Below are 25,092 nucleotides of genomic sequence, written 5' to 3' on the forward strand. Positions count from 1 at the left end.
TTTCGATATCATCTGATTTGTGATTTTCGAATTTAAAATATGAACAAATATTTTGAATTAAGATGGATTTTGATTCGCAATCTGACTAAGTTTCAAACCCTGCCAGTGGGGGTTATATGTTGGTATTTCGATATCCTATCAGTGGAGGTTATACGCTGGTATTTCGATACCCTGCCAGTAGAGTTTATATGCTGGTATTTTCATAATTTGTCAGTAGAGATTATATACTAGTATTTCGATACCTTGTCAGTGGGGGTTATATACTGATATTTCGATACTCTGTCAATGGAGGTTATATGCTGGTATTTCGATATCCTGTCAGTGGAGGTTGTGCGCTAGTACTTTGATATCCTGCCATCGGGGGTTATATGGTGGTATTTTGATTTAGTTCATGACTGTCGAGATATGTATGTTGTTTTGAAAGAAATTGATTTATGAACCAAAATTTTGAAATAAATCTTGAAAGACTGAATTTGAATGATCTTATTTTGATTAATGTTTTATATTTAAACTGATGCATCTTATATGTTTATTTTCTCAGTATATCATTTTTACTGACTTTATCTAGCTAAAGTGCACATTGCTTACTGGGTTGTTTAGCTCATGACGAGTTTATATTATTTTTACAAATTCAGAGATCTAGCTTGATTCGGAGATTCAATATGGGAGAGTGAATTAGATGAAGACTTTGATATTTTATTTTAGATTAAAATTTATTAAGATTTGATTGAAAGACTATAAAACTTTATTTTATCAGATATTTGATTTAGTTAACTGAAATAAAGTTGAGTTATAAATTATTTGAATTCTATTCCACTATGATGCATTGATATCGTGATAAGATACCTTGCATACTTGTGAGAAGAGTTTCCTGTAAGTATGCGGCGGTTGTCATGACCTTCGGCTCACGATTTTGGATCGGGAGCATGATAAGAGCACTTCAAAGAGATGCTGTGGACGAACATGAGGATTGCTCTAGCTCCATTTTGCAATATTTTGTACTCTTAATTCTTTTGGATACGTTCATATTAGACTTATATGAGTGATATGTCATATCAAAAAATAATAATTAATCAAAATATAAAAATAGGAAACTTGCACACACTATACACATATGCCACCAAATATAAATTGGATGATAAGACCTCTTGCATTATATAGTCAAGATTGAGGATTCCATTGCAAATGGTTTCAACTTTCATTTTAGGCCGTGAAACTTTTGCAGCAGACCAAAGGAAATGAAAACAAATAGTTTTCATCGGGAAGAAAAATTTTAGAATCTTACAGATAAGATTACCATTTTTTTATTTTTTTAGTCCAAACAAATGAGTAGAAAGCTATTTTTTTTATTCATGATTTTCTTTTTTTTTTTCTAAATAGCAGTTTCTTTTGCAACCAACAACCTTTGTCGGAGGCCAAGTATCAGGCACAGAGAATGGTCCAAGGTTCTCCCCTGAAGCATAGTATAATAATGATTAAGATCAAGACGCTTATACTTGAACGGTGGTTTGCTGGTCAATATACGCATGCAGGAAAGGGGCACCCATAAATACTGTTGCGAAGCAGTCAATGATCATACTGCATCTTAGCAAGGATGGCTAATATTTTCATAGATCTCTGATTGATTTATTGTCATGTAATATGAGAATCTGTTGGTAGCTTGGTGAGTTCATAGGAAAATGGGTTTCATATGGAATTCTGGGGAATGTCCCATATGTTAGTTTATTATCCTTCTTTATTTTTTTCCAAGGCATACATGAGCAGGAGAGCATGAACATGAAACCGGGACCATTCAAAGTGAAACGAGAACAAAATTTCCCAACCTCCAAGCCCCTTCTTTTATCTGCGAGGAGAAGTGATTTGGTGAACCAATTGGTGAGAAAGATGATATTTCTTCGTCTTAATCTATTTGAATTTTTTTAAAAAAATAAAAAATAAAAAAATTTAGCAAAAATAAATCTAAATTTTTTTTTCTTAATCAATGAATAATAAAACTGAATTATCATAATTATATTTATACTAGTGAGATCTGTTTATGCATATTTTGGATCGGAATTCATACCTAATTAAAAAGATATTATAGTTTTTTTGAAATATATATGGTTAGTAAAAATAATTGCTAAAAAGCTAAAATTTAATAGAAGGTATATCTCAACTTCTATAATAATTTTGTTTTCAATCACATTGTCTAAATTTTTTTAAATTAAATCTTTCATGTAAGATTAGCCTTAATCGCTCAACCAGTGAATGATATATTGTAGACCTCAAAAATAATTTATTTTTAGAAAAAAATTTCTCAATAAGATATTATATAAGGTAGGATTTTCAAAAAATTGATATGAGATTTAATTTAAATTTTTTATATAATAAATCTTGTTTCTGGACACCATCAATCCTATCCAAAAGTGAGATTCACACTAAATACGGCAACTTCTCTAAATCCTTCTATGAACCTTAGTCTACGTGGCTGGGGTGTGGAACATCCATGCAACTTGCATCCATGGGCCCCACGATCAACCTCCAATTAATCGAGATCCATGTCCCCACACTGTCCATCCATAAACCTACACGCATTACCTTGTACGAATTATCCAATAATTAATGCAACACTATTGTGAAACAGCCATCCTTGGGAATAATTGCCGGGTCCAATGAGCGGAAGGTCACCTAACAAGTCATCAGAAACAGCAGCCCGACTGGAATCTTGTCTGATGGAATTGATTAAAGAATCAATTCCATTCGCAATTAGTGTTTATAAGATCATGATTAAAATAATCATAACAGTTGTACTTCCCTCTGAATTTTCAAGGAAGTTAAGGGACAAAAGAGGAAGCCTACTTGCACTCTTTTCATTTCTTTTTGTTTTTTTTTTTTTGCTAAACACTCTTTTCATTCGACCTTTAACGTCACCAGATGTTCCGTGTCGCTCGAACAAGGGATATCAGTGATGTAACATTTAAATGGGGCCAACGTCACCTGGTGGCAATATAACTCCTTAACTTAGGAATACCACCTTGCAACTCTTAGTGATAATGCCTCTAAAATAGGCTGTTGATGTGTCTATTTTGTGTGAGGCTCAGGTAAATCCAGTTTCTGCTACTTAATTATGCAATTTGCACCATTTATACTTTGTTATGCCTCGTGATGTAACCGATAATCCAAAGCTATATATCTGAAATTAGATGCTGTATCTATACTCGAATGGTTTAATTCATCTGATTTATGGAAAAAAAAAAACTAGATGCTGGAATTGGAATTGCTAGGATAATTAAGAAACCGCATTTCATGAATATATAAGAAAGGGAAGAAAAAGCTGTAACTATACTTTGAAGAAAATAATGAACCAAGGAATCATTAAAATTGTTAAAATTGTCATTGCTTTTTTATGGACTAGAATGCAAATCTCAGCTGTAAATAATAGGTTAATATATGGCTTACTAGATTACTTTCTACCCAGCTCGTCAGACATGTGCAGCTCACCATCAAATTAAACTTGTATTCAAGACAATATGTTATTATTCGCACAAGAAGATAGAGCAAACAATACGTAGCCGCTAAAAAGAAATTGTGGTTACAACACAAATCTGTAGTTAGACACTTGCTCAAAAATGCAAAAAAAATGGAACATAAATACGTTGTTAATTCTTCCAATGATAAAGGTTAATGAAGCATAACTTTCCTAGATCAAAAATTAATTAAATAGTATGTCATGTCTAACACGTTGCTAAAAGAATTATAACCAATAGCCTTCATTAGAAAATTATTAGGTTTTATTTTGGTTTCTGTACATGAAGTCTGTAGGTAATTGGGGTCACAAAAAGAGTAGCCCTACATCTCTTTTTCAACCACCAAGAGACTCTTAATGTAATTAATCGAGCACCTTCAAGCCTAAGAAATGGATTATTGATGTCAAAAGAACATTTACAATGTTTGTCTATCTCCAGAAAGCATACTTTCTTCTTTTGATGGTTAAGTATAAAAATACTATGAAATATATACTACTGCTTGGAGGAGTAATAAAAAGAAGTGTTGCTGCAATAAAATCCAAATCTCAGATTAGGTAATTTGTGCCATTAACAAGTCGAGTCAATTATGACTTGCAGAGGGGAATTTATTTTGAATTGCACCATTCAAATTACCAAGCTAGTAGTTCAAAGCAATGATTTCTAAATTGCGACATGATCCATTTCCCATGCCACTTGGGACTACAACAAAAACAACATAATATGTTCAATCACCTCCATTTCTTGCTCCTATCTTCTAAAATATAACAAAGACTGACCGACAGGACATGAAAACAAAGCTAGAAGATTATATAATAAGAATGTGAGGATATGTATGAACTGAGAGTAGACAGAAGTCTAGGGAAAGGCAATTCAGTCTCATTGGCAAGCAGCTGGTAATTGCAGGATGGAAGAGAAGGGATCATGTGCTCTAGACCAAGCCCAGAATGGTGGTCACATGGTCATTTTTCTTCAGTCACAACACTAACACATGCTCCCCTACCCTTAGCCTCACTCTTGTCTTCAAAAAGACTCCTCAGGAGATGTGTAGCCGCTGACCCTACTGCCACCTTTTCTTGTCAGCCTTTTCCACAAGCCTTTTTACCACCCTTTCTTCTATGCTTTGGATCTTGACACCCGACCAAATTTAAGCCAAATGGTAACAAAAAGACACCATTTCCTATAGACCCCTTGTGTTTATTCGTAATTTATCATCTCCCCACACTTTACTGCACAACTCACCACCATGTTACATGCTACATGCTGCTCTCCCTCCCCCTCCTGCCCTCACGTGGCAGCCTTGTGCTGTTTTTGTTTTGTCTCATGCCTCTAAAATCCCATCTCTTCTTCATCTCCCCATAGACGAAAGTTGAGTTGGGGCTGTATGTGTTTGAGTCTATGTGAGCTTTCCTTGGGGTGGGTGTCCATAGATTTGCTCCAAAGTTAGAGAAGGATGGCTCTAGATGCTGTGGTCTTCCCACAAGACCTCTTTGGTTGCACCATGAAGGAGCTCTACACCATTGGAGGAGGAGCATCGAACTACGGTTTTGGTGGAGTGAAAGACAAAGGGGTAGTCCTAGAACGCGAGATTGGTGGTGTGGTAGTGGTTGTGGGGTGAGGCAAGAGCAAGGGAGGGGGAGGGTCGATGGAGTGCATGGGAACTGGGACTCCTTTTGCTCCTCCTTGGTGCAAAACCTTGAGGAATGGGATGTGAATTCCTCACCACCATCGGAGACGGGTGCCAAGGATGAGGGCTTCGCACCGGCCCAGGAGGCGGCGTTGGGCGGCCGAAGGAAGAGGCGGCGCACCAAGAGTTTCAAGAACAAGGAGGAGGTGGAGTACCAGAGGATGAGCCACATTACGGTGGAGCGCAACCGGCGAAAGCAGATGAACGAGTACCTCGCCGTGCTCCGCTCCCTCATGCCTCCCTCCTATGTGCAAAGGGTCTCTCTCTCTCCCCCCCTCCCTCCCTCCCTCCCCTCCTCTTTGGTATCCTAAGATCTGAAATATTGTAACAATGAATTATTATATTTTCTCCAGTTGCACCTTACCATTTTTTTCTTCTTTTTATTGGTGATTTAAATAGGATAAATCTAGTTTTTGGTCAGAACAGCTTTATTTTTTCCTTAGCTTTGCATTTGTTTGTGTCTTATTTTCCTCAAGCGTCTTGCGTTGGTTTCAAAGTTTTTAGAGCCATGGTGGCAGTTCTGCAAGAAAGGCTGGTGAACGAACTGTGACCTTTAGTTTCTACATCAGCAAAGAATCTAAAATCTCAGGCGGCAATGCATGAAAAGATGCACTTTCTTGTTTTACATGTTTGTATATTCCAGGCCTAAAATGGATCATTAACTGGCTAAGCTCTCTCTCCCTCTCTCTCTCTCTCTCTCCAAAAAAAAAAGGAGTTTGATTACTTTGTCTCCAGTGATGGTTTCTCACAATTATCTTTTGTCAATCTCCACCAGAGCATCAAAAGATGCACCTTCTTGTTTCACATCCTTGAAAAATTTGAAAATTGTAGGCCTTACAATCAACCATATCAATAATTAATCAAGCACTGGTTTTGATCTCTAAAGATAGTTTCTTGTAATTAATTCTTGCGAATCCCCCCCGTCTGAAGTTTTGAAGTTGACTTCTATATGGACAGGGTGATCAAGCATCAATAATTGGTGGCGCCATAAATTATGTCAAAGAACTTGAGCAACTTCTCCAATCTCTTGAAGCTCAGAAGCGACTCAAACAAAGATCTGATGCAGCTCCATTTGCTGATTTCTTCACCTTTCCACAGTACTCATCATCCTCTTCTTGTAGCACGCATAGCACTGCTATTACCTCCGCCGCCACCGCCACCAACAACAACATAAGAGAGGCGATGGCAGAGAACTGGCCGGCCGTTGCTGACATTGAGGTAACCATGGTGGAGAGCCATGCCAATCTCAAGGTCCTCTCGAGGCGACGACCCAAGCAGCTGCTCAAGTTAGTGGTGGGCTTGCAGAGTCTGCAGCTCACAACACTCCACCTCAATGTGACCACCATGGATCAAATGGTTCTCTACTCATTTAGTCTCAAGGTATTGTTGGCTTACAATTTTTTTCATGTCAGTTTTTTGCTATTTGATCCCATGAATTGCCATTTAATTGATTGTATACTCTTCTATTGGGTGTTATTTGATTGGTGCAGGTAGAAGATGATTGCCGATACACATCGGTGGACGAGATTGCAACTGCAGTCTATCAAATGCTTGGGACGATTCAGGAGTCTGGTCTTAACTAATTTGCATGTAATCCGACCGCGCCATATTGTTGCACTCTCGTGTTCTAATATATTTTTTAGAATCTTGTTTGCTGCTTGCTTAAATGCTAATGGTTACAATGCCCGGTAGTATCTAGCCCTTGGAAAAGTAAAGCTATATTTAACCGAAGAGACATGCTCAGTACCCTATGAAATCTTATAAAACTATCACTTATGTAGCCGATTCAAAATGAAACCTATCGATCAATTATTTCATATCTGATTAAAGAGTACATCGACAGATCTGAGCAAAGATGCAGGAGAGATGAAGTGGGCATAACATGAGCACGGATCTCTATTTCCTTTTCAATGAAAGCCACCTAATTGAGGGAAGAGAATAGTTGTTATTAAAGTTGTAAAGCAGCTGAACTTTTGAGTTGTGATGATGGGAATTGACAGTGAGAGGTAGAGCTTGTGATGATGTTGGGATCCAATGGGTCTAGATGTGGGCTCAAAAAGGGTGAGACCACCCAAAATGAAGGGAAAAGGAAGGAGGACAAAAATATAATACTGAATAAAGGAAAAGGCTTCAGAGTGCAGTACAATTTCCCATGTCATTTCATTGGTCAGGAGATCCTGTAAAGAGGGTCTTTTTCCAAGTCTTAAGCTGAATGATTATAAGGTTTAAATGCCTGGGGACAACTTCTCTCGTGTAGTTTCATGATGACAGGAAGAATACTGCAAGAAGATGTTTGCGGTGTAACTAATGCATATATAGTAAGGAAAACTAAATAGTAAAAAGATGACCAAAGATCCACACTGTTCTTGTGAGTCATCTTCCTTCTAATGGTGGTCGACGATCTGAGTATAATGGGCAAATGGTCCCTCTGATAATGACCCACATGTTTCAGATGATGATTTCATTCATTGATTCATTATTCCCTTTTTTTTTTTTTTTTTTTTGGGTCTTCCATAATGGATGTACACCTCACACAAAAGAGACCCATGCTGTAACTTGTAGCTGCTTTTTAATTTATTGCTTCTTTGTGAATTCGATGAATATAAAGTAGAAGCCTAAGGTTCTCTTTGATTAAACTTTTAGAATGCCAGAAAGCATTTTCTGACTTTCAGAAAATACTTTGAAAGATACAATGATGTTTGATAAAAATATCGGAAAGCTGTTTTAGCTTTGCCAGAAAACTGAAAAGATCTACTTGAAAAAAGCTGTATTTTGAAATTTTTTCAAAAATACTTTCTGATTAATGTTGAAAAGCTGTTTTGCTTTTCTTAAAATACTTTATCAATATGGTTACCCAACAGCAAATAATCTTTTGTAAAAACTCTATTTTCAAAAATTCTATTTCTTAAAAGTTCTCCTCCAAAAATTTCAAAAGCTTTACTGCCAACAACAATTTCAAACAAGGCCTAAATACAGTTGCAGAAGCATGCAGTACTCTAAACAACTAGTTCACATTCGTGCATGCACAAGCACATGCCCACATATGCTTAAGCAGATATATTTGCCAATGAAATGTGATGCAATATTATTTATGAGAAGGTGAATTAGAGTGCATATAAAAGAAGCTTGCTCCGAGAAAACTTCTGAGAATCTAACCCCTGACATCCTAAACCATCAAGCCTTATCCATCTCTTGGAATCATCGACGAAAAGGCCATATTTACTCATAAAAGAATGGGCAATCAAGTTTCAGGAATTTTCTGAAACCAGCTCTTATTCTCCTACAGATCTCGCTAAATTGGCACAGAGTTCTTGAGAAAAAAACTGGTGAGGAGTTTATGGAACTCCTTTGGAGATAAGTGGATGACCCAGTGGCAGGAAGAGGACTTTCCCACTGTTTACACAGTTTGAGCCCTTCTTACCAGCAAAAAAAAAAAAAAACAGTTTAAGCCCATAAAATCTTTTTTATGAATGCAGTTTAAACACATGAAATCATGGAGAAAATGTTTTTGATCTCTAAGAGTCAGGGAGAGTCTATACAACTAAAGCTTTTCTGTGTTTTTAACTGGGAAGTAAAGGTAATGTAAAATGTAAAAAAGGCAAACTAGTAATATGCATATACTGAAGATGATTGTTACATTGGGTCCACATTTACACCCTCAATTATTTCCTTTCACTTTATGCACCCGAACAGAGCACTAGAAAACATGACATATGAAAAAAGTTAGGGCAGGAAAATCATTACATTGCTTCCACAATATCCTAGCAAGTCACCAGGAGTATTGAAGTACCGGCAATGAAATGGGTGATTAGTAGGGTTAATAGCAAAGATGGTATGGTAACATGGTTATACCTTATTCTATAAATTTAGAGGGAAAGCACGTGAAGTAATCATTTGATAATTATGAAAACTTCAAAAATTCAATAATGTGGTTATCTCAGATGAATGTTTTACAATAATTTTTAAAATTATGGGAGATTCCAAGTGGTACGAAAGAATTCTCAAGTTTCTAAAGACAATCAAACATCCTGACACTCAAACTGCCCCACTGCAATTTGAAAAGAATCCAGATAAAAGTGTCCAGACATTAATTGTAGAAAGATGCCAAGAACTGATACATCAAATGGACCTTCAAGATCAGAATGATAGAATCTTAGAACTTTGAGGTCTGAAAGAAAATTAATATGTCCCTGTACCTCATGATTATTCTCTGGAGATGTTTGGCTGCACTTGTTTTTGCCGTTCTCAATCAGATGAAACTTTCCTTTTCTCCGGCCAAAGGAACACTGGTATAGCAGGCTTTAGATAGCAAAAATTTGATGCACTAGCATAGCCAGCCTACCATACGTTGCCCTAAAAAATGGGCCTGACTGCATTCTCTCTTTCTGTTGAAATTTCAAAGGAGCAGAATGCATTGAATCAGCATGTTTACTTGAAAGATTTGCTAATTAAAATCTAAAGAAGCCAGAAGAAAAGAAAGCCAAGGCCAAGAAATCATGTTTGCACATAAAACTATTTCAGAATATTCAGAAAAAAAGGAAAAAAAAAAAAAAAAGAGAGAAGAATGCAGGTGATATTTCAATTTTGTCTATTAGCAAATGGAATTTAAAAACTTGCACTCGAGCTATTTATCACATCCAAAGAACATTTTTATTATGATGGTCAGTTGTAAATAATCGTCATTTGAATGAAGTTTTTCTTCAAAATAAAGTTGGAGAAAATTCTGCTGACTAAATTGCTGAGATTCTTGGCTTAGTGGAGAAAAATATGCAGACAAGAATATATTATTTCACAGCAGCAGCATCGTATTTGTCAATTCTTCCATTGGGAGAGCTGCTGAAAGAAGAAATACAATCATGCTAAACAAAATACGGATGTTCAGGACCCTAAGCTAAACTAGTTGAATCTTACAATTGATGTCTCTTAACAGAATGGAAGGAATTCAGTCAGACCTAGTAATGTACTCATGTAACCAAAAGCATTAGCCCAAATCTCTGTAGAGTGTAGAGTATGGTCTTCTGTGACAAACAAAAAACCAACATCAACACAGATTTCAAAAACAAACATAATAATTGTTAAAGGTAGGAGATGTTCTAGTGTACCACATTAAATGATGATTTATGCTATTGCATAGTTTTCAAAAATAAGCAATAAACTCTTGTGCTTTAACAGTGTTTCAACTTTGGAATCAAAATGTTACAGGGAGTAGGACCAATAATATTTACACCCTCATATTGCAATTCTTTTGAACTCAGCTTTTTTGACCATCAAGCATTTCTCGCCAATGTAATCTCAGTACGAAACTCTCAACTTCCTTCTGGATTATAGAAACTACATTTTTCTTTTTTTGATGGAAAATTATATATGGTCGAAAACAACAGAATCCCAAGAACTGCAATTCAAACTCTAGCCGGGCAGCTTAAAAACAAACCTCAGAGAGACCTGTTTGTTTATATGTTTGTTTCCAAGAAGCTATGTGCAGGTTACCTTGGTGAATAGAGTCAATAATAGATGTTGGGGCCACAATACAACATTGGAAAGCAATTAGCTTAGCAAATGAGGACGTGTGGCAAAAGCACCTTCAACAGCCTATGGACATACACATTTGATGCATGTTATAATCCCCTCTAACAGTACAAAAGGGACAGTAATATAAGTTCATGACCTCATTTGTTCTCCCTTCTAACCAAGAAAATTGTTTGAAGAAGGAAAGTTTCAGTGCAGGAAGCCGGCATAAACATAGGGTTCCGAATGTCAAGTTCATTGGAGATCAGCAGCTATCGAACATATTTCAGCATACACCCATGAGTTAGATAACAAGTATGATGGTCCAATAACTGGCTTCAGGAATACTCATGCCCTCATTTTCTTCTTCAGGATGAGCCCTTAGCATTACTCTTTGCTTGAACGATTCTATAAGATTGTCACTCTAAGTTTAGCATTTTGGATAAGATATTATAGATGCTTAACATGCTGCTTTCCCATGCAACTAATCTGCTTTACTTTGTCAAGTACTGGAGATGAAGCGCATGCAGAAGTTGCATAAAACAATAGTTAGTAGTAGTTGAAGACAATGTCCTAAGAAAATTCTGAAAGAAAACCAGAATGCACTGCCATCAACCCATGAAATAAATAAATAATGAACAACTAGCATTACCTTATAAATCTAGGATGGCTACATGGTTCCTTCTCATACCCTAGTGTATCCATTCTAGGATAGATCAGCTAGATACAAGATCACTTTAGAATTGAAAATAACTAGGAAATGCATTTGAAAGCGAAAACTGATGACCATAGATTACCTTTTCAACTGGCAAAGTAGGTTAAATATTTCCGAATGCCAGGTTAGGATCTAGATGAGTCACTTTTACAGTTACTCAACAACTTGGTGACAAATGGCAGAAAACATCTTTGGAAAGCTGGAAACACAACACAAGATAATCAAGACACCTTACTTCCAGCTTGCATTAGCATCAAGATCAGTTGTTCTAAAACCAGACACTTTATGCTATATTGCTCCAAGGAATTCTATGAGTCCTGCATTCCGGAACCCCAGTACAAAAGATGAGTAATTTTCTGTTTTTCCAGATAAAATTGTTTAGTTAGTGTTTAATTCCATCCATTACGCTTGATGTTGAAACAGAGTGTGAAAGTATAAATGGAAGGACTTAATGCTGCTAGAATTTTTTACAGCCTTGAAAATGTTTTAGCACAATTTTTTCATAAGTTCACTGTTCAACCAAGTCTAATGCCGAAAATTGTCATAAATCCATGCATCTACACTCAGACACCATGTTACCTGTAAATTTATCTATATTTACACCAGAAACTTTTCTACTTGTTTAACTGGAAAACCATAATTTGAATCAAAGATTGCAATCTAGTTCTTAATGAACTATTTAAAATTTCAAATCAAATATGGTTTCTTAAAATCCTATCATGGTAATTAAATTTCCTTGCGTACAATTAGCGATAGAATAGTCATTATACATGCATGCATGCATACACACATATACATACATACATATAATATGTATCTATGTACATGTATATGTTTAGGGTGAAGATAATAAAAATAGGATGAAAAAAAAAAAGAATGCTTGGTGAATAAGGATTTGTAAAGCTGACAGTAAAGGCTCAAATAGTAGGAACAAACCTTGATGTTTGCAGTAGATGCACATAGCATGACTACTCTAGAGTGCTGTTTCAAGTTATACTTTCAATTTTATGGGTGTGAATATGCATAGAAAGTCAAAAATTCTCTGTAGTGTCTCATGGTATTACAAGCACAACTTTCCGTGGTGAATAGTTCTGCAAAATATTTCTTTGGCTATTCTGCAGAATCAAATCCGAGGAAATATATGTAGGTTATGTTTGGACCTTCTTCTCTTCCACTAAGGCAGCACATGTAGGTTTCTGAATTTCAAAATAATGATTCCATCCACTTCCCTGCTTAAAAATATTGAAAATTTAAGAATTGAGATTCTATAGGAATTGCTTGGTTATTAAAAGGAGAAACTTTAAAGTGGTTGGAAGATGATAAGAATCAAGGTTTGCTGAACCATGCTGAACTAGCCAGTTCGAGGCATATCAGACTGGATCAGTCAATTACCACCATGGTTCCTTCATAACCGGTGAAAAAAAAAAGGATCCCCTGTTTTGAAATGAAACAAGGGCATCCTAAGGGCTTTCGAAGCCCTCTCTATTGACCTCTCTCTCTCTATCTCTCTCTCCCCCCCTTCTTCCCTCCCTCCTTCCCTCTTTGTCTCTCTCTCTCCCTCTCCAGCTCTCCCTATGTCGTATGTCCCAGAACTGCACGATATGGGTTCGTACTGTGCCAAACCAGTTGCTGGCCATTACCTTCTCTAGTACTGGTTCAGCAAACTTTGATAGGAACAGAAAAATCATAAAGTTGGAAAATTGTAATCAAACTAGAAGACCTAATTAAGAAATCACAAATTGTTTTTTGAAAAACATACAAAACAAAAATACAATGATTCTGTGGTACATCTACACACACCCTATAGGAGATCATATAAGTTTTTTTTTCACCTTTAGATTAAGCAATCAACCATCAACCCATCTTTATGTGAACTACTCATACAGTTTGAAACTTTGAATCATCGTATCACTTTAAATATTTTAAAGACCTGCTTAAGGCCTTTAACAGCTTTCCTCATCTAATTTACTACCTTTTTTTTTAATGTTGATACACTATTATTAGACCTTTTTAGTTGTTTACATCCTTTTTCAGTTGGTGTATAGACAGAATAATGGCACTATTCTAATTCTCTATCTTTCATACCTTGGCTGCTATAGTATATCTCTTAACCTCATTTTTCCTATAGCAGGTTTAACACATGTCCCATTCTTTGACCGGCTTGTTTTTAGGAAGAGTTAGAGATGCCTAACCCAATTCATTAAATTACATACGTAAATAATATGGGAACAGTGAGCAGGCATGGGAGTTACAGGGAATGGGTGAAGATGGTAGAGGAGTTACAGAACAAGAGAGAAGTGATGGAAGAGAGCAAAGGTGTGATTACAAAGGAAAGTGAAAGAGTTTAGACATCGGCAAGGAGAGTTGTAAGGGCAACAGTAGATTTCACGTACTTGCTGGAAGCCGTGTAAGTCCAGTCATTGAATAAAAACATGATTCTACTCCCAACTAAACTCAGAGATAAAGCTTTGAAGTTAAGCATTTGCATCTTCTGTTCACTCCAAACTAAACTCGGAGATAAAGCTTTAAAGTTGAAAATTTGCATCTTCTGTTCCATAAACACCAGCTACTTATAACCAACATGCAGTCCCCTGCAAGTAGAATGTCTGGCTTCACCATGAACTAATTTCCTACCTAAACACACAACATTGTACAAACCGTATTTTGGCTATGTTAATACCATGAATGACCTGGAATAAACTGCAATTATGAGTACCATATCCAAGTATGAATCTAAGTGCTTAAGCAACATGGCTAAGCAGTTTATCAAGTACGCATCTCCTTGCCAAAATTTTATAGAATGAATGATTAGAGGAAGTAGCATGAAAAAAGGTATTTTCTGTTCACTTGACTTTCACAAGGAAAAAATGAATGTAAAACTGAAACAAGGTGGAAACAAGATAGATGCTTCAGAAGGAAGAAAATTGGAGGTGAGGAGAAATGGAAAACTCACAAAGAAGATGGAAAATATAGGCATCCCTCAAACCAAATATGCATACTTAGGCCAAAAAAAAAAAAAAGACATAAGTGTAATGCACCTACCCCACAAAAAGAAAAGCTTGAAATTCTAATAAATGATCACTTTATAAGACAAGCAAGTCAAACTTGGCAGGCAAAATAGATTGGTTTTCAGTATTTTTTAAATTGCTGATGCATCATAAAAATGAGAATGAAAACCACAAATACATGACCATGGAATAAAGCTAGCCAGTTGTTAAAAGATCATTCAAGAGCTTTCCCACTGCATTAAACCTGCTAGAAAAATTCACACAATATAGTAACCTTTCAAATATAAATCTTAGATATTACTGTCAATCTGATGACTAATGCAATCTTCTAACAACAGCCTCACAATACATGAAAACTATGCATTGATGGTCCTGTTCAGAAGAGACGAGGAATATTATCAAATGAAAGAAACTAAAAAGCATTTTTCACCCAGAGCTTTTAAATTTCAGAAATGAAAAATATGCAATATTGAAAAAGAAGAGAATATGTCCTGTAGATGTTGATGACATGGGTTCAAGTAGATTGGCAAATATTTTCACAATGTTACAATAAAATATATGATTATTACATGAATATGCAACATAAATATACAACTAAAAATGTCAACAAATTGAGTTAAAAATCATTAAATTGCACTGAACATGTTTAACATTCAAACATGGCTTGAAACACACTTCAAGAATAAGTAATCTGTTTGATGGAAATAGTACTTATGATCTATTTTGCAGAAAAGTTAAGATGCTATCAAATTAGTAAACTCTTTTATGCACGCAAGCTAACCTATGTTCATTCAGATGAAGGCAGAGGGAAATATCACCATCATAAAAGTTACATGACAAACAAAAGGCAGGGATCAGTTGATGTTTGCATGATCTTTCAATTGATATAAGGAGGCCAAAGGCCGTGATTAAGCATCATGCAGGGCCAAACATCTCAGGAATGCATAATGATCAGAGATGATCACATGGACCATTGAGGATCAAATGGACCACTTCCAACAGGTTTGGATCAGGTTCAGGCATGTGATTCAACATATCCAGACTTTGATTGCATTTAAAAATTTACAGCAAGCTAATTCCCTCATGTGGTGTTTAATATAATTCCAGGCATCAAAAATAACTGGCCCAATGAATGCTATGGTGGAGTTCCTCAGCCCTACTTGTTTCCTGTGGTGAGAGTTTCTGCCGACCAAATTTACAATGTAAAGTCTGATCAGGTCATATGTTTACACCCTATGCTGAAATGGGATTTTTGTAATCTAGCTCAAAGTAGAGTCAAACTCGAATTAACTTCCAAAAGGGACACACGGATAGGAAATAAGTGTCCCACATAATTGATGGTGTGGTTGTAATTGAGTGAGACAGAAGTTGTAGGAATTGGCTTTGGATTGTCTCCAGGAAAGCTATGGGAAATTTCCTTCCAAGAAATAAGACCTCACTGACTTGTCATGATGGTATGACTTATTTTACTAAAATAACAAAAATACTAATAACAAAGATGATATGGCTTTCCAAGGAACAAAGAATTATGTCCTCTTTGTTTTTCTTCCCCCCTTAATCACATTTTAAGATTTTGCTTATATAAACACTTCAACATGAACACATATAGACACGTACATATCTTTATGTATGAATACAGGTATGCACGTCCGTGAGTACACATGCATATGTGTATCCTAATTTACACCTCTGGTATTTGGACTGAGAGATTCGGAGGGAAGAAAAGACAAAGAAAGAAAAAATGTCAGGATCCCTCATTTGTAATGGAGAAAGGGGTGGGGGAGGAAAGAAAGAAAGTTAACATCCCTTGTTTGAATAGTCAAGTGAGGAAAGAAGAGGAGAAATACAGAGAAACTGATTCTTTCTGAACTCCCTTTTTCAACCTCTCCAAAAGTGCAGATATTTGGAGAGAAGAGAAAGGGGGATCCCTCATTTGTAATGAAGAGAGGGGTGGGGGAGGAGAGAAAGAGAGCTAACATCCCTTGTTTGAATAGTCAAGTGAGGAAAGAAGAGGAGAAATAGAGAGAAACTGAGTCTTTCTGAACTCCCTTTTTCAACCTCTCCAAAAGTGCAGATATTTGGAGAGAAGAGAAATGCCCTTTCTCTTCTCTTCTTTTCTCGTGTCCAGAGTTAAATCTACTCCTCCATCATCTTCTCCTCTCATTTCCTTTCTATTCTTCTTTCTAGACCTATGGACACAAGCAAGATGCTAAACTAATTAGTTTGTGTGGTTTTCTAGCTCTTGTTTTGACACATGTTCCTTCAAGTATCGATCATATGTCTCCACAACAATCTTCCAATGTTTTCTCAGACTTTTCTTGATACTTTATACCTTAAATGCACCACCACAACCCCCTCTCTCATGATCCCCCACAAAAGGTGTGAGCATGCAATACAAAATCAAACTCCTCCAATATCATAGCCGTACATGTACTAATATATGAAAAAAAAAAAATAATGGAGTTCAGATAGTGATTACAAAATAAACCATCATCCTACTAAATGAAACTTTCTCAAATCTCTAAATCCTTCAGCTCTTAATGGAAAGTTAAACATGGAACCCAAATTCTACAGCCCTTAGCTAGTGAATGTTTACCCATATAGTAAGGATGAGGTGCGCACTGGCATGGCACAACATTACACGTACCATGCCAATGCCAAACAGACACAACATTCACATGCAGAACTTAAAAAGTAAGGTATATACTGCATTACATTTTAAAGAAACAACTAAAAGCATCCTACATTCCATTTTATGGTCTTTATGAGCCCAGAAATATTAATTGCATGGACCTATATCCTAACCTATTTGCTAGCATAGCGCACCAAACTACCATGTTCAAAAAATATGGGAAAAGAGGAATATATAGTGATTTTTATCATCTCCCAATTCCCAGTTTCACTGCATATTATTTGCTCTCATCAAAAGATTCCCTGTGCCCCTAAAATCTCCATAACCAGATTCTAGTTTTCTATATATGGTTTTAGTATTTCCAAGATAATAACTTGGAGGTGGCATGGAAGACCAACTGATTTGAGACACTGAAGAGTTGCACTTATTTGCTGCTGGTTGTCTTTGCCATAAAAAGAGTACTGAATGATCTATGGTCTAGAACATAGGCTGAAGCAAGGCTCACCGTTATTCCTCAAACTGCTTGGTTTAGGGTGTATCAAGTGTTTGCTAATTAACCAGTTATAAAAATATCTTGGTGGCCTTCTACTTGAACCCAAAGTTTCTGTACAATGTCACAGGAATAAACATGGAGGAGGAACTTCTCATCATCCTATACGTTATGATATATAAAATGGAGCCCGATCTGCCTATTATCACCCGATGGCTGAAGGACGTAAGTTAATTTTGATAGGATACGGGATCATTATCTGTCAATTCAAGCAAATCCTTGACATTGTATGTTATGTGTGCTTCGGAGATTAAAGCATTTCAAAAGGACTCCCATAGCTTCAGTGAGAGGGAAGGTGTGGCATGCATACATAATCCAGGTATTTCTCAACAATGACAAACCACTCTAATATTTCATGATAAATAGTGTCTAATATGCAATTTACTTGATTGCATTTGTAGCTCAATGGTGGTTCCACTTTGGGCTATCATCAAAACCCCTCAGGAGATTAATGATCCAAATACTCTCACAAACAGTCTCCTCTAGTAGTTGTAAACTAACTAACCTAGTATATGTCCAGTATAACTTGAGGAGGATCCAATAATTTCATCTATTTCTCATACTTTCACCAATAAATTTGTGCATTCTTCACCATTGCCGCCTAATGTTGCTACTAATATTCACCAGAAACAAAATGATATTTGCTGCCAGCAACTAATGCTATACCTAGATGGACCATAGCATAAGATTTAACTCTGTCCATGTTCAGTCTACATAAAAAGAAACTGAATCATGATAATTTCTTCAACTGATCCAGGCCATTAATTACTACCAACATAAAAAAAGGCCCAATCTGTTGTGTAAAGAATCCAGCTGATGAAGCTAAGCAAAAGGGAGTCACAGATAATATGCCACTTCAAGATTTAAGTTGCAGGATACTTCCAACATCAATGTCTAGTTGACTATATCTGCTGTCAACATACATAAACAACACAAAAACACACACAAAAAAAAAATGTCCAGATAAGGTGGAGTTTATCATAGCACACGGTGATCAATAACAAAGACAGGAAACAGTTACATGAATAGAAGCATGCTAATAAGATTTTTAGATCGTATAAAAGCATCACTATAAAAATATTATATTACCTGCAGAAATGTACCATAACCATAAATCGTAATCATATTCCTCCAAGATTATATCCATGATCATAAATTGTAACTAAGATAACTGCCAAACTAAGAACACAGAAATATGCAATCTATACATTGAAACAAATACGAGGAATAAAGGATAAGATAAAGAAAGATTGCCAGACCAGTAAGCAATAATTTCTGCTGCAATTTACTTTTTATTGATAAACCGAAAGATGTATACAGCTACTTCAGCAGCTGAAGACATTCATTGACATGAGAACAAAGTTCTATGAATTACCATTAGTTTGGATTGCCTAGTATTCATGATAGGAAGGTTCACTTTTTTAACCTTCCTCACTATCCCTAATTGTATGAACAGCAGTGAGCAGGTCCCAAATTGCTGAGAACGCCCTTCATATTCCAAATTCATGGAAACTGCCAATTCAAAGGGATATTATTATCACTGCAACTAAACTAAACAAGCAGCCTTTATTCACCATCACAAAGGGAGAATCGAGTTCCTCGCCAACCGTCCATATCTTGAGAAGAGCCACCTGCCACTGGACAGAGATCTTTCTATTTCTAAATGACCCTTCTGCAACGAAGACCTTTTAGAAGAATTCCCCTGCTTTCCCTTGTTCTTTAGTCTTTGCTCTTCACCAAAATTGGGATCTTTTCCCTCCTCCCTGGAACTCTCATCCGGCTCCATTGTGATGGGAAGAGTACCCAAGAATAGCGAGTCCATCGAAACAGACCGGCGCGGCAACCCAACTTCCCCCAAATCGCTTGGCACCCTAATCTCAGAGCTTTCCGGCAACTGGTTAATCAAAATTCCAATTCCAGTTCCACTCTCAATCCCTCTATCCTCCTCTTCCCTTTCCTGCACCCCATGATCGCTCTCCGGTGCTTGGATTCCAGTGTTGGGATTGTCCACAGGGGCCGAGGAACTTGAGCCCTCGATCGAGTTAGTAGCGGCAGTGGCGGTGGCAGGAGGGGGAGGATCGGCGCCGACGAGCTCCGCCGCCGGGTCGACGATGTGGGCCCTGCAAAGGGGGCAGTTGACGTGGGCCCGGAGCCAGGTATCGATGCAGGGGACGTGGAAGGCGTGGCCGCACTTGGGGAGTAGCCGGACGAGTTCCCCGTCCTGGAACTCCCCGAGGCACACCGAGCAGTCGGCGGCGCCGAGGATCCCGCCGCCGGCCTTGTACTCGGTGACGGCGATGGATCTTATCGTCGACTCATCAAGCCCGACGGTCCGGATGTACCACACGGGGTGAAGCCACTCCCCGTCCTCGGAGGACCCGTCGTCGTCGGACCGGGCAGCGCCCGCGGGAACGGGGGCTGCCGTATGGGGGAGGAGGGGGTGGCGCCGGCGCCGGCGCCAGCGGAAGACGGCGTAGGCGCAGCAGGTGACGACAGAGACGAAGAAGAATGCGGCGGCAACGGAGATGACGACGATGAGGACGTTGGAGAGCTGGCGGTCGTGGTCGCGGTCGGTGGTATCGATGGGGACGGCGTTGCTGGACGGCGTGGGGATGAAGTTGCACGAGACGTTGTTTAACCAGAAGTAGCACGAGGAGTTGAACACGGGCAAGTCGGCGACGTACTCTTCGTAGGAGGAGAGGCACCGACGGTAGAGCGCCATCGCGGACTGGGATTTAGATCGGATCGGACGGTGGAGGAGAGCCGGATGTCGGGATTTTTCTCATCTCTCTCGCCTCCGGTCAGGCATGGTGAGATTGGGTGCAAGGGAGGAAGTCGTCGGGTTTCTAATCGGAAAGTTCTTCTCCAAAAAAAACAAAAATATCAGGAAGTCAAGAACCACATTCGCGAAGCGCAACCCATGCGTTTATCGGTCCACTCACGTTGGTGGAATCCAGCTGGGTCCCTCTGTGGTTGGATGGTGGCGTAGAATTGGGTGCCGCGGGAGGTCACGACTGAGCGAGCGGTGGGAATGGTTTGGTGGGGACGTGATGCAGAGTGGGACCCAGGGAAGCTAGGTTGGCGTCAAGATGGCCATGGCGGCCCGGGAAATTTCGGGTGATGTGAAATATATTTTTTTGGTTGATAAATTATGTTCGTGGTCTCTAAATTAAATAATTTTTTTAAATAATTTTTAAATTATAAAATTTTAAATTTTAATTTTTAGCTATTTGAACTTTTTCAAGATTATTCTTGAATGCGATTCGAGCTATTTACTCTCATAAAAAATTTGATCTGACAAGATCTAATGTTTATATGAAATAAATTTTATTTGTATGATTCAAATCGATGTGATTTATATTATTTAAAAATATTTTATAATATAACAAAAAAAAATTATTCCTTTGATTGCTCTTGCTTCTCCTTTTCTCGTGCCCCATCCCTCCATGGCCACCTTAAAAAAAAAATTATTCCTTCGATTGCTCTTGCTTCTCCTTTCCTCCTGCCCCATCCCTCCATGGCCACCTCTCCCCCTCCGACTTCACCACCTTCTCTAATTTCAATCGCCTGGTTCACCTCAATTATGGCCCCTCCGGCTCTCCGACTTTGGGTTCTCCACCTCCACCACCACAGCCATGGCTGCCTGCTCCACCGCCATCAATGTCCCCTTACCCATCTCCATCTCCAATCTCAACCACTGCCATCAGTATTCCCTCGCTGCCTGCTCCCTCTTCACCGTCCCCATCGCTGCTCGAAGCCCGTAGAGAGTGACCCACTTTGCCGTCCTCATTGCTGCTTGAAGCCCGCAGAGAGCGACCTACTTTGCCGTCTCTATTGCAGCTTGAAGCACACGAAGAGCGACCTCCTTTGCTATTGCCGTTGTTGATCGAACCCTCTATGTAGGGTGGTTCACCGAGTAAGGTGGTTCGCCATAGAGATCTAGGATACTTGGAATAAGGCCCACATCTGGCTTGCACCTATGATGCCATTGCCTGTGCCCTCCATCACCTCAAGGCCAAGATCAACTTCTCCCTCTGCCCTGGCTCTCCCTGCTCTTCCTTTCTTCTCCTCGACTACCGCCACTGACGTCGAATTTCCCTTCCACCACCACCATAATCCTGGCTCCCCTAGTTCTCGATGTCACCCTTCAAGGCCGGCAAGCTCTGATACTAATGGTAAGAAAGCGAGGAAAGGAGGTTGACGAAGCCCTAGAGGCTGTGGATCATGATCTGACCATCGTTGAAGAGGTTCGACTGGGTGACGTCGACACCATCGATGAAGATCTTGAAGACGATGGGGGAGGAGGAGTTGGATCCTTGGCGAGAGGCTGTGGTGGTGACAATGAAGCAGCGGCCGGGGCTAGCAGTCTCGAGTTTGGTGCCAAAGACAAGTTCGGACAGCAAAGGAGATGAGGGCGGGGACCGCCATGACGGAGGGGTCTATGGTAGAAGTAGAGGGGGCTATGGCGATGATGGGGTCAGAGGAGGCGGAAGAGGCTACGATAGAGACGAAGGGGGCTATGGTGAAGGTAATGGAGATGAGGGCAGGGACCGTCATAGTAAATTTTTGAAAGTTAAGATTGGCAACGATCGCACTAAGGAGGGTCCCCTGGTGCAGTTTTTGAGGTTGCAGAAAATCGGATCCGATGGGGGTGACGGAGGGAGAAGATGGTTGGAAGTCCTTTTACCCATATCATTATTTTTTTTAAATATTTAAATCTAATTCAGCAAAGTACTCCATATAAATATTGAATTTTATCAGATCAAATTTTCAGTGAGAGAAAACAGTCGGAATCGTCTGAGGATAATATTAAAAAAATTTAAATAGTTGGAGGATTAAAGTTTAAAATTTTATATTTTAAGAATCGCTTAAAAAATCTAATTTAATTTAAAAATAACGGGCATAACTTTTTTTTTTTTTTTCTTCTGCTTCTGATTATGACGATGACAAGGATGGTTACATTTGAAATTTAGGAGCTTCAAGCTTGGAACTCGTGCACAACGCATGGGACACTGTTTGACGCCTTCATCAATCATCATCATCTCCTCCGTCAACTCTATCATCCTTTATTTCTTTGCGGTGCCACCTTGCGTGCTTTTGGACAAATCTGGCACGGTCCAATCTACCTAGTCCATTACCAGATGGACTTTTAATAAATGCTCGCCTGACAAATTGGACTGGGGTAAGATTTGTCAACTGATATCGTTTGTTCTGCAACGTTTTTCAGCAAAAAGAACTAAGTAAATAATTTAAAAATTGCAACAAATGAAGTTCGAATTAGAAGACTAACTTACCGAAATGCAAGGTGCTCAGATGTGTATCGATGCCTTTAATATTGACAGAGAGACTGCCTGAGTAGAAATATAGATAAGGGGAGTAAAATACTTGCGAATTTTAATGTGGATATACTCTATGGAGCTATACTATTCAATTTTGATTAACTTGAATTTGAAAAATTCTTAATTTCTTAATTTGGAAGTTCTCTACTAACTATACTTGTAAGAGTAGTAAATTCGAATTACCCCATTTCTACTTGATTGTAATCAAACTAATTTTGGCATAAGTTTAATTTTTTATTATTTAAAAATTTTTTATTTGAAATATTCAACTCAGCAATATTTCACTCAATTATGATTATATTCTATTTGAAACAATTCAAATTTTCTTTATTTGAGATTTTTACTCACCAATTATATTTTCTTTTAAGAAATTCTAATTTTTTTATTTTAATATTTTCTATTTGTCATAATTATTTGACTATGTACTTAAAATAGTTTAAAATTATTTTTTTCAAATCTTAAATCTTTTTGAAAATTTTCTACTTCACATAAATACATGACTATATTAATTTGAAAATATTATGCTTGTCGATACCCATAGAGTTTTGATTAACTTGAATTTGAGGCAATTTCAAATTTTTTGTTTTTAAAAATCTGTACAACTATATTAATTGAAAATATTCTGCTTGCCAACATTCTATAGAATTATCATTAACATGAATTTGAAGCAATTCCAAATTTACTTTTATTTAAAAATTTTCTATTCTCTAACTATATTAATTTTCTTTATCCAGAAATTTAGATATTTTCTATGTGCCATAGTTATCTGACTATAGTGGGATATTTTCTATATAAAATTAATTTTTTTTGTTTGGAAACTTTCTATTGCTACAATTAAGCTGAATTTGAAATAATTTAAATTTTTTATTTGAATAAGTTTACTTGGCATAATCATTTGGCTATAACCGGATATTTTTTGTTTATAATTGATTTCTAAAATGTAATTATGGCAGATTTTTTTTGTATTTTATAATGATATGGTAAATTTAGGTTTACAAACTAGTATATAGAATTTAGGAGGAATATTTTTAAAATCTACTACTCATACGTTTAATATAGTAGAGATATATAATCATAATCATAATCATCAAGTCTTTTCCTCAACTATCTAGGATCAGTTTTGTACATTTGCATTCATTAAGTGTTTCTATTTAAAGTCACATTTATGGTTATTTCAAGTTCTTGTATATCCTTTCTCATAACTTTCATCTTTATTATCTTAGATTTTCTCCTTATTATAAATCAAAGTACCTCACCTTACTTAAGCCTTCTCAAATTTATTCTACATATCCATACCATCTCAATTGGTATAAATAGTTTTAACTTTAAAACAATTTATATCTCCATTTTCTCATAATTTGTTCATCGGCTTCAATAATACCCCTATCTCCTTTATTCCCTTTGTATGCTTCTTCATCACCATTGGCTGCAACAATCATCTTTTCTGGTTATAATTCCATGGCCTCTAACCCTACTCTTTGGCCATCATGGTATCAGCATTAGTTGCTACACTGGAAGTCATTGGCTTAAAGTTTAGTTAATACAAAAGGTGAAGATATATATCCATGAGTGTCACCCCATAAAAACATAAAATCTGTTATTTTAATCATATTTTAGGAAAAAATTAAGAAATGACATTTTGTCTCATATTTATAAAATTTGTGGAGTATTAGTTTGTAGCTTGTATTTATCATAAAATCTACGACATTATTTTTATAGAATTTTTAGAATATTCTAAAAAATAACCCTTTGTTTATATTTGGATGGCTTATAAATATAAATAGAGATGGCAATTTTAGTTGATCCATCGAATATCTGATTCGATCCAATCTAAATGGATGGATTTTATCCCACCTGATTAAAATCTAGAATAGATATAGGTTCTAAAAAAAATGAATAAGTTTATGTTGGATATAATTAATGGTATGCCTCACCTGAGAATCGAGGGAAGAAAATTAATCAAGAAGCTACAACATGGATCTAATAGGGTTGAAATCGGATCGAATACGGATTAGATATTGTTGGGTATAAAGTACCCTCCAGTCGAAGTTTATAAAGGACTGATCCTTCATGGCTCTTCCGGCTCTCGACCTTGTATGTGATGCCTCTCCAACTCCCTCGGCCATCCGGACTTCTTCGACGATGGACTTCTG

At 37.4% G+C, this 25,092-nt stretch overlaps 2 protein-coding genes across 3 annotated transcripts; one reads left to right on the forward strand and one right to left on the reverse strand.

Annotated features, from left to right (window-relative positions):
- The first annotated feature begins 4,741 nt into the window (after window positions 1–4,741).
- Window positions 4,742–6,845, forward strand: LOC105060560 (transcription factor bHLH94). The gene is given in 4 exon segments (XM_010944327.4): window positions 4,742–5,098; window positions 5,101–5,447; window positions 6,148–6,570; window positions 6,681–6,845. Coding segments are annotated over 4 exon segments (1,005 nt in total). The 5' UTR covers window positions 4,742–4,956; the 3' UTR covers window positions 6,774–6,845.
- Window positions 6,846–9,131: 2,286 nt separating this feature from the next.
- Window positions 9,132–20,500, reverse strand: LOC105060559 (RING-H2 finger protein ATL52). Of its 2 annotated transcripts, XR_012136323.1 has the most exons (2): window positions 18,976–20,500; window positions 9,132–9,575 (listed from the first exon to the last, which is right to left on the reverse strand). XR_012136323.1 is itself a non-coding variant. In XM_073247799.1 (1 exon), the coding sequence occupies exon 1, from the start codon at window positions 20,320–20,322 to the stop codon at window positions 19,177–19,179; it is 1,146 nt and encodes a 381-aa protein (XP_073103900.1). In that variant the 5' UTR covers window positions 20,323–20,500; the 3' UTR covers window positions 18,873–19,176. The 2 variants fall into 2 exon arrangements, 1 of the variants encoding a protein (XP_073103900.1); XM_073247799.1 differs by lacking the exon at window positions 9,132–9,575 and having other exon boundaries at window positions 18,873–20,500.
- Between the last annotated feature and the right edge of the window lie 4,592 nt (window positions 20,501–25,092).

This window comes from Elaeis guineensis, chromosome 13 (assembly GCF_000442705.2).
Source record: "Elaeis guineensis isolate ETL-2024a chromosome 13, EG11, whole genome shotgun sequence".
Classification (NCBI taxonomy): domain Eukaryota; kingdom Viridiplantae; phylum Streptophyta; class Magnoliopsida; order Arecales; family Arecaceae; genus Elaeis; species Elaeis guineensis.

Bases quoted from the DNA above. Each gene is read 5' to 3' on its own strand.
- LOC105060559 (XM_073247799.1), bottom strand. From the start codon at position 20,322: ATGGCGCTCTACCGTCGGTGCCTCTCCTCCTACGAAGAGTACGTCGCC.